At 44.3% G+C, this 10,442-nt stretch overlaps 1 protein-coding gene across 1 annotated transcript; it reads right to left on the reverse strand.

Moving 5' to 3' along the window:
- Positions 1–789: 789 nt before the first annotated feature.
- EIF3F (eukaryotic translation initiation factor 3 subunit F) lies at positions 790–9,689 on the reverse strand. The gene is made up of 8 exons (XM_032166691.2): positions 9,267–9,689; positions 5,099–5,169; positions 4,787–4,866; positions 3,925–4,062; positions 2,439–2,530; positions 1,844–1,980; positions 1,595–1,708; positions 790–1,016 (listed from the first exon to the last, which is right to left on the reverse strand). Exons 1-8 carry the CDS (start codon positions 9,658–9,660, stop codon positions 939–941), a joined length of 1,104 nt encoding a protein of 367 aa, XP_032022582.2. The 5' UTR covers positions 9,661–9,689; the 3' UTR covers positions 790–938.
- Between the last annotated feature and the right edge of the window lie 753 nt (positions 9,690–10,442).

Below are 10,442 nucleotides of genomic sequence, written 5' to 3' on the forward strand. Positions count from 1 at the left end.
GAATCCTCATAATACCCTAATGGACTATGTATGTTTATGATCCATATCTTATGACTCTTATAATTTATCTTTCCTAAGGCTACACATACCTCAGAACTAGGATCCGGGCCTTTTTCATTCCCCGTTGCCTTCATTCACCTTTTCACTCCAATATATAATTTCCTGAGTTCTTGAATAATGACTTATTTCTAAGACACACAGTGGCGAGGTGGAACTCCAGGATACCAGAGGAAATGGATGTCTGAAGTTACATCAGACATCTGAAGTACTCTAGCCTACAAGGCCTCTGGGAAATGCCATCTAGTCTTTGCTTAAATTGAGCCACTGGCAGACCTCAATATAACTCAAGGCTCTACCCTCAAGTTACAGATAGCACCTAAGAATTTTCTGAAGTTTTGGGGAAACCTCTTTAATCTTTAACCCACAGATCTTAATTCTGCCTCCCCGAACCAAAGTGGCAAAGAGCTCCATCTTACTATTAATGTATTTTAAGATAGTGACTACACACTCTACTCTTTTAGTTCAGATTAACCATCCAATTTTCTTAGCTATTTTTTCTCCATGGATTCTTATTTTCATTTCCTGTAGAAATCACATGAATCCTCAGGAAAAGGTTGTTTTGCCAATGGACACCTTTCCATATTGAAAACCAAAAGAACAGTTTGGTAAAACAGTAACATGCCAAACACATAACCAACTTCTCTACCTACAATATTCACTTCCTGGTTTCTGTGTGATCTAAAACATTTTCCTCCCTTCCACCCGGCAATAAACTCACATAAGATGAAATTAATTTACAAAAGGTAGGCTCCGTTTATTAGAGTCACACACAACTGACTATCTCAGTGTGACTCAAGACCACAAAAAAACCATTTCTCCTTCACTTCTGAGTCCTGGGGTTAAGACCTAGACCAACAAGTGTACTGCTTGGGGTCCATTCACAGGTTTACAAGTTTTTCATTGAGGGCAATCTGTGACTGTGTGAGGTTGGCCAGGTAGGTCACCATCAACAGGTCCTGGAAGACGAAGAATACACAGTGAGTGGGGGGTTGGGTGGAAAGGAAACAAGAAGGCTAGCTTTGGCTAGCTCTATGGTAGACACTGGGTATGAGGACAGCTGTGGATAAATGACAGCTGGGAGAGACTGAATAAAAGTTAAAAAGGTAGAAGACAGAAAGGAAATGCTTGAGAAGACTTTCTTATCTCTACTAATATACTTATAGACTAGGGGTGCCTTAGCTGAAACTCATGGATGGAATATAGTGGGGTCTGTGAACTCAGATGGGGAAAATAAGTAATTGCATTTTCATTAACCTCTGAATTTTAGTGTTTCTTTCCATCACGAATTTAGACAGTAAGTCACAGTAGTATCAGCAGTAAATGAGACAATGGAATCATGGGAGAAGGAAGGAAGTCTCCAACCATGCCTAACACACCTCTTCCTTCCTCCCAACCTGGACTTCAATGGGGCTATAGGTGAAGCCCTGTCTCTATCCTACTCCAGGTCACCTCACCCAACTCTTTTCACATTTGAGTGTATGTGCTGAGGTAGGGGAAGAAACCAGGCAAGAAGGGGCTCAGGAAGGGCACTCACATTGATGTTGCTGTTGAGCATGGTCTCAAAGTCATCGGGAACTATTTTCGGTACTTGATTAACCAGGCTCATCAGGAAGCGGCCCACAGTATTGTCAGCTGACACCTTTCCAGACTGAATACCAAAACAAAGACTCAATGAGGCAGTTAATTATAACCACTGGGCCCTACCATTTCATCAGCATGTGCCTCAGTGATCCCAGGATGGAGAACTATGTCCTCCCCCTTTGTTTTTTCTTTCCCCTCTCACCAGTACATCCTCTGCATATTGCAACACTGTGCTCAGGGCATCCTGGATGCGAGCTGATGCCCCTCCTACTTGCTGCAAGTCACTTGAGAGTCCAATCACTCTGTTGGGGCTAAAGCAGGTCTTCATGATCAGGTCAACTGTGGAAGTTGGTTGGCAGGGTGGCAGTGGCAGTGGTGGGCAGTGAGAGAATTCAGTCATCCCAACAGGTAAGAGATGGTCTTAACGTCCTGCTAACTGTTTCCCACCTCCCCTTAGACTCAGTCTGCTCAGTCACACTTCCTGCTGTGCCCTTACCAGCTTTTCTTCCTCCTAATAGAGCTCAACTCCTTTTACCTGGTATGCTCATCACGGGTTTTGATCTCATGTCAATGGTATGTGGCCTCTGGTGCTGATAATTTCCCACCTTTAACAGTTTCTCAAATAATTCCTTAAGTCCCATTTATACAAGAGATGACTGTGACTTCTAGTCTTCACAAACCTTAGATCAATAGTCCCTTTTTAAACCACCCAAGGCCTCCATCCATGTTGCAGAACAGTAGCCCCCTTCCCTGAAAATGCCTATGACCTCTTGAGAGTGTACGGAAAGGTTACTCACCTCCGATGCGTTCAGTGTCATAGTATGCGTATTTCACTGTCAGAGGTGTGAACATCACTCCCATAGTCCTCCCAGGGACACCCATTAAAGTGCTGAGGAAGGAGAAGCCAAGGTAAACAGATGGCCTTGGGAGAGGGTTTCCATGTCTATTCTGGGCTGAGAACGCAGATACAGCAGGAATATAGCTCTCAAGGTTCTGAGATAGGAAGGGTGGGACCAAATGAACCCCAGAGGTCTCATGGGAGCAAAAGTTACTTTCTCCCCTTAGCTTGTCCCACATACCAAACCCTTGATCTGTAAGGGAGACCTTTGCATTTGGCCTGGTCCCTTTAGAGGACTACTTCACACACAGTGCAGTGTCAGTGATGAGAGGACAGGACTCAATCACCCCGTGGAGCTGGCTGTCTAGACAGCTGCCCACCATGGAAAGGAGACAGAGACAAATCTTTTCTGGGACTAAGCCCTTCATCAGCATTGAAAAAGGAAACCAACTCCTGCCCACCAAATTAGATTGGGTGCTATAAGTAATCTCACTAAAGGTAGTTTTTACTATGTCAATTATATACCTGGATCTATACTTTACTATGTCAACTATATATATCTTTATCTATCTACATATATATACATACATACAGTTTGATCTTATATATATATATACTGTATATACTGGATCCACATATATATATATTGGATCTTGAGGAGTCTGAAATACCCGGGAAGGTTAAGAAGTCAGGCAATGGCTAGTGCTTAGTGGTATGCCAACTGGCTCATAAAGACTTGGCGTCCACCATCTTTGTCTTACTGTGTAAGAGTTAACTGGCTATGTCAGTGTCAGACACAGAACCAGCACAAAATCAACAGCCTAACAGATGCACTAACAGCTGCCTTCCCTCTGAACATGGTCTTTCCAACTCCCACAGCTGCTTCCTCAGCACGCCACCAGGGCCTTTCCCAACATCCCCCATAACTGGCATTTTAACCACCTGCAAGCTCAACGTGTTCACTGTAATGTCATTGTCATTAAAACTGCACTCAATCCTGGGTTAATAAATGTGTTCAAAATAAGGACCGTCATCCTTATAATCTGTATTACCCTGAGTGCTGTGCTGAATTCTAGAGATAATGACAAACTAATGGGTAATTCAGAAAAGTGATGAATGTGGTGAAGGATCATGACAAGAATACCATGTGATGATTGGCTGTAGGACCTATGGAATAGTTAGGTCCTACAAAAGATGACTTGATAGTTTGCTCAAATACTTAAAAGGGCAATGAGTAGAAACTGGAGTACAACTAGGAGCAGCGGTAGAAATCACAGGAACAGATTTTGTTTCAGAGTGAAACCTTTTCAATAACTGCTGAGAGAGAGGAACAGGCTTCCTAAGGACACAGCAAGTTACACGTGAAGTAATAACCTTGCTTGGGGTGGGGGAGGGATGGCATCTGGGCATGGTTTTATGCCCTTGTAGCCCAAGACTGTGGTCACCTGACATAGGCTTTGATGCTCATGCGGCCGTTCTGGAGACTTGTGTCCACGGTGAGGTGGATGGGGTTGGGGGCCTCTCGGCTGTAGTACTCATGGATCAGCACAGAGTGCTCTGTGATGTCATGGCCTGTAGCGTACCTGTGAAATGGAACACAGTGGTGGACTCATGTCTACATGTGACATCAATACCAAACACAACAGTGGCATGGGTGTCTTTAGGGTACCCGATACCTCTATGGTAGGGATACCTCGTGATACCAAATGCCAAGAACAATACACACACTGAAAACTATGTCAAATAAAATCAAAGGCTGACTTAGTGCTGCTGAAAAATTCCAAGTCTCTTACGAGGTAATTCAAAATATCCTGGCCCCACAGGATCAGAACCACCAGCAAAACCCACTGAATTCACAGTTCCCACAGGTAACACACTTTACTTTTGTTTTTTAGAGGCAGGGTCTCACTCTGTCACTCAGGCTGGAGTGCAGTGGCAAGGCATGATCATAGCTCACTGCAGCTTCAAATTCCTGGCCTCAAGTGATCCTCTAGCCTCAGCCTCCTGAGTAGCTAGGACTATAGGTGTGTGTCATCATGCCTGGCTAAGTTTTTAAAAAATGTTTTTGTAGAGACAGGGTTTCACTATTTTGCTCAGGCTGTTCTTGAACTACTGGGCTCAAGTGATCCTCCTGCCTCAGCCTCCCAGCTGGGATTACAGGCATTGAGCCACTGCTCGCAGTCAGTAATACACCTGCAATATTCTTGCCTCCAAAAGGAAGAGGATAAGATCCAGTCCAGTAGCAAAAGACACTGGCAATCACAGAGAGACCTTCCATTAGCCCCAGTCCCCACCTCCCCAACTTACCAGCCCAGGATGAGCTCATTTGGAGAAACTTTTTTATGCAGTTCATACATATTCTTAGCAAATTCCATGTCAACAGCCACCTAAGAGGGAAGGCAGGAAAGCAAGCTAAGAAGCCAGAAGTCCAAAGAAAAATTGGTTAAAAAGGACAAGAGGCCACCCCCAATAAACAGAAGAGGCCCAGGAAGTACATACAAATGGGAAGAAGCTCCTTGGCTACAGGAGCTCTAGTTATGAGTGTGGAAGGGGCCGTGAGGGGAGCCTAGCAAATGAACAGCTAAAAACTGCAGAGGGACAGCTTGGATTCCCACTCACTTCATCTTCTGACTCATTGTGCGGCACTGAAAAGCAATTGGTGACCTCCACTGAGTGTTTGTCGACAGTTCCTGCGAAAGAGAGAATCATCCATGTGTTATATAATCCTAGGGCTCCCAACAACCTCTGACTACTTTTGAAATGCTTTTGATGATCTCTTCAATGTCAATGAACACCTAACTGAACTCATTAGCTCCAAGTTTAGTCCGGTGCATCAATGGGACCAGAATTCTCCAGGGAACTGAAACTCTGGTGTGATCGCCAACTTTTCCCCCTAATCATCACCAAATAGGGTTTATTCTTCCTTTACAAGGTTTCCTTTTGCCTGTTACTCTCCACTACTAGCCTATTCCAGACCTTCACTCTATGGCCTTTGTTTTTCAGCCTCTACACTTTCTCCCTGTAATTTAATCTGCAGAGCTACCTGGAAGATTTTAACGGTTACATAGACTGCTAATACAGTGGCCAAGTTTCAGACATTGAGACGTCGGGAGCTTCATCTGTACCTCCCTTTAGCCATCTGGTCCCATGGTCAGTCTTAACCTTATCATCATCCAGAAATCTATCTGTGAACCTTAGAAGTCAGTCTTTTACCACAAACTTTTGCTCTAGTTCTGATACCTTTATTTCCATTATATTTCTTTTTTTTTTTTTTCTGAGACGAACTCTTGCTGTCGCCCAGGCTGGAGTGCAGTGGTGCAATCTCAGCTCACTGCAACCTCTGCCTCCAGGGTTCAAGCGATTCTCCTGCCTCAGCTTCCCGAGTAGCTGAGACTACAGGTGCACACCACCACGCCCAGCTAATTTTTGTATTTTTAGTAGAGACGGGGTTTCACCATGTTGGCCAGGCTGGTCTTGAACTCCTGACCTCAAGTGATCTGCCTGCCTCAGCCTCCCAAAGTGCTGGGATTACAAGTGTGAGCCACGGTGCCCAGGCTATATTTCTTTTATTTATTTATTCCCACTACATTTGTTTCTCGACCTAAGACCACTAGGTTGAGTTTTCCATTCTCTTCTAATCTATTGAAACCTCCTACCCCAAGATTTAAAAGTTTCCCTCTCCACCAGAAACCACAGTGTTGTCTGTATCTACCAGTGTTTGTCTAATTCCAACTCACTATGGTTTCTGCTCCCTTCACTGAAACTATGTCCCTAAACCAAATGCACATATATCCTTTATCTTATTTGACCTCTCATTAGCGTTGAACAGATTGACCACTTACTTCCCATCTTAAAACTGTCCTTCTAGTTTTCTTCCTACCTTTCTAATCTTCCTTGTTGGCTACTTCTTCCTGACTTTTTAGGTTTTTAGGGTTTTGTCTTTGTTCTCTTGTCTTTTTACTCAATGTTCCTTTTCTAGGCCAGGCCCTGACCTAGAAATGTTTTCTGTGAATAAAGTTTACATGCCAACTTTTTTTTATGGCTGCTTTCTTGCTACAAAGGCAGAATTAAGTAGTTGTGACAGAGACTGCACACAAAGCCTAAAATATTTACTGTCTGGACCTTTATAGAAAGTTTGCCAATCCCTGCTTTAGGTGATCTCATCCAATTTTATGGGTTCAATTACCTTCTATATTCCAATGACATAATTCCTAACCTGACATACTTGCCCACATCTCTTTTGCACTCCAGACCTTTATATTCTATTTTCTACTTGAAAACTCCACCGGAATGCTCACTGAGCACCTCAAAACGAATACATCCCAGACTGAAGTCAACCCTTACCTTCCCTTTCTTCTTCCACACTTAACCAAAGATGACAAGTCATCCCTGATATTTCCTTCTAATCCCTCACTTCTGATCACACCGAGTCCTACCAACTCTATTTCCTATCTCTCAACTCACTCACTCCAGAGTGATTTTTAATTCCTATTCAGTGTTAGCTGAAATGCTCAGGAGCTTCCCCAAAGAGCTTCAAATGAGGTTAGACTTCCATTTTGTCTTCTCAGGGATCCAGGTAATTCCCTTCACAGCACTTTACACTTGTAATTATTTAACACTTCTTAGGGCTCTGCCCTCTGCTAGCTTCATTTCCTGCTCTACCTCCTGTCACCTACATTCCTCTAATACTGAATGTTTCAGACAGTGGATTTACCAGGCTTTTTTATACTTCTTGTAGTTGCTTTAATGCCCAGCTCAAACGTCATCTTTTTTGTGAACTTTTCCCCAACCTTCTGAAACAGTTAAGTCTTCTGTATTTCCATGCCACCATGACACCCTTCTATTAGAACATTTATCATATTACATTCTAATTATTTGCATTTAAGAGTATATTTCTATCTTGAGTTTAAGGTTACAGGAGAGCTCACTTTATTACACTTTGAATTCTAAACACCTTAACAGTTTCATGGTACAAAAAAAGCACTAATGACTTCATTTAAACAAATTAAATGTTTTGTGAATATCTAAGGAAATAAGTTCACAGCAAGCAGAATCTATTCTTCATTCTTCTGTAAGTACTGCCTCTATAACACCTATAGCACTGTACCATGATTCCAGTCTGGAAGAGCATCTGAGGATGTAGATTAGATTATACCTGGTCTGACTGGATCAATGGAATATTTGGGGTGCTAAAGCATAAATCAGGGGTAATGAATTGTTCCTTTAAATAGCTCTAGCGAGCTTGGAAAATTAGAAAGTGCAGCCAAAAGAGTATTTGCTGAGTGCCAGGTCAGTGATGCAAAAATAATCTATTACAGAAGCTCAGAGCAGGACACAGTTACAGAACACCATCATGCTGTGGAAGGTTAAGAATGGAGTGAGGGTCCGGGTATGGGATGTAGGACTGGCACTTAATGCTGTTGCTGGGAACCTGAAAGGTAAGTAGAGCTTAAACAAATGAAGGACAGCAGGGAAAACACTTGTGGCAAAGAGAACGCAAAAGCTTGGTCTGAAAAAAGACAAGCAATGTTCAGAAGATATGAATTTAAGTTTCTGTAAAATGCTATACTGTCAAAGATAGATAAAGGAGAGAAAATGTGTGTCTGTATGCATTTGGGTGGTCCAGGCCTGATGTGGTGAATGGCAACTAACAGCTGTACCTAATGTGTGCCAGCACTGTCAGAAGTTTTTAATTTAGCTCTCACAAAGACTAAGTCTAAAGTAGCTCCTGACAGAACAGATTTTAGGTAATCTGCCCCAAGTCACATGTCAAATGTTTTGTGAAGTCTGCTTACAAATCTTGTCTGCTTTGCAATATACCAATTGTCTTCTATGGTGTAAGAACTAGTACATGTTCAAGAGTATGAAAGAGAGAGGATGCTTGTAAATAAAGTGGATTCACAAAGCTATTTAAAATCTGGCACTAAGATGGAATGGAAACGAATTTCATGGGACCAGCATAGCCTCCAGAAAAGAATTTATTATCAACAATCCCTCTTTAGTGCTTTTCCATTTTACAAACTACTGTAACATAAAATATCTATTCCCTAAATTTGGAACGCAGGCAGAGAATGGGTCATTCTTCGACCTGAAGGTTAAGGGCAGAAATATAAACAGATAATACAACTGAGTCCAAATGGAAAATGGGGGAACAAGGTTTCTCACATTAGGTACTAATATTAGGGGACACTGAGGGACAGAGATCAGGCTCAGACGTTTAGGACAGCAGAATACTATAAAATCCCAAGTGGGTTCCAGCCAAACCGGTTTACTTGTTGGCAGGAATGTCTTTTTACAAACGTCCCCACTCCTTTGACAACTGGTTAGAAAACTTTGTCAATACCTGGAAAACAATGACATTTAGTCAGTGGTTAAGGGAGAAATACGTGGTCACTGGTATAGGGAGTCAAGGGTTCCTGACTTCCCACTCGGCGTGTGAACTCATTTTTGGTAGATGCGGCTCATCATACTTGCCATAAACTGCTGCTGGGAACATCAAAAAATGTAAATCACTGGCATAAAATACTCAGTAAATGACACAACTACTCCTTGTGTAGTTTATGTCGCTTAAAGTGACAGCAATCCGGCAGGAAAGACAGGAGAGATGCAAGTGCTTGAGAAGATAAGTCATAGCAAAAGGTAGGATGCAGATATAGATTAAGAGGTCATTGGGGATGGGAGGAAAGGACGGTAGGACGCCAGGAATTAAAGAACTAATGAGATAGAGGAGGGAGATAAATGAGAAGTGGGAGGAAAAAAAGAATGTTAACTTTCTATGACCACTCACCCAACAGGGTCCCGATAACTCGGGCAGCACCCTCGTTGCGTCTCTCGTAGCTGTCCACAATGGAGGCCAAAATGACTGGGTGCAGCCTGACCACGCGGCCGCCGGGGAAGGGCCCTGGAAGAGCAGGACCAGGCAGAGCGGGCGCTGGGGTCTGCGCTGGAGCTTGCGCTGAGGCCAGGGTCTGGCCAGGAGCCGCAGTTGTAGCCGCTGCTGTCGCAGGGTCTGAGCATGAGGCTGGTGCCGCAGCGGGAACCGCAGCCGCAGCGGGAACCGGAGCCGCAGCCGGTGCTGGCGTTGGCGCTGGAATTGAGGCTGGGACCGAGGCTGGGGCCGCCGCCGGGACTGGCGCTGGCGTGGCCGCAGGAGCACTTGCTGGTACCGCCGGTGTGGCCATCTTATCGAGAAAGAAGGAAGCAGGAGCGGAAATGACAGCATTCATGAATATCAGGAGCTTGATAGGCTGAATATACACCACGTGAACTAGAGCTTTTTTGCTTATTGGTTACTGGTGATACTTCCGGAACACTGAAATGGTCCCGCGGTTGGTAATTTCTTCCGGAATTTGTGCTCTCTGCTTTTGGCCGGAGGAGCACTCAGGAAAACCTGGGCTAAGTAGTTCCGGATAAACTTGGGACGGAGTTCGAAGAGAAACACTTTGTGCAGCTGCCGCCAGGTGGAACCAGAAAGCAGTGCGGAGGTCGAAATTCGTGTTTTAGACTTAAATGAGATAATGGATGTCAAAGTGCCTTTAAAAAGGATTTTAGGCCGGGCGCGGTGGCTCACGCTTGTAATCCCAGCACTTTGGGAGGCCGAGGCGGGCGGATCACGAGGTCAGGAGATCGAGACCACGGTGAAACCCCGTCTCTACTAAAAATACAAAAAATTAGCCGGGCGTGGTGGCGGGCGCCTGTAGTCCCAGCTACTCGGAGAGGCTGAGGCAGGAGAATGGCGTGAACCCGGGAGGCGGAGCTTGCAGGGAGCCGAGACTGCGCCACTGCACTCCAGCCTGGGCGACAGAGCGAGACTCCGTCTCAAAAAAAAAATAAAAATAAAAAAAAGGATTTTAAGGCCAGGCGCGGTGTCTCACGCCTGTAATCTCAGCACTTCGGCAGACCGAGGCGGAAGGATCGTTTGAGCCCAGGAGCTTGAGGCTGCAATGAGTGAGAAGGAGAACTT

This window comes from Hylobates moloch, unplaced genomic scaffold (genome assembly GCF_009828535.3).
Source record: "Hylobates moloch isolate HMO894 unplaced genomic scaffold, HMol_V3 SCAFFOLD_11, whole genome shotgun sequence".
NCBI lineage: Eukaryota > Metazoa > Chordata > Mammalia > Primates > Hylobatidae > Hylobates > Hylobates moloch.

Bases quoted from the DNA above. Each gene is read 5' to 3' on its own strand.
- EIF3F (XM_032166691.2), bottom strand. From the start codon at position 9,660: ATGGCCACACCGGCGGTACCAGCAAGTGCTCCTGCGGCCACGCCAGCG. The intron at 5,170-9,266 runs GTGAGTGGTCAT...TCTCTTTCGCAG, and splicing joins AGTTATCGGGACCCTGTTGG to GAACTGTCGACAAACACTCA. The intron at 4,063-4,786 runs GTAAGTTGGGGA...TCCATTTCACAG, and splicing joins AATGAGCTCATCCTGGGCTG to GTACGCTACAGGCCATGACA.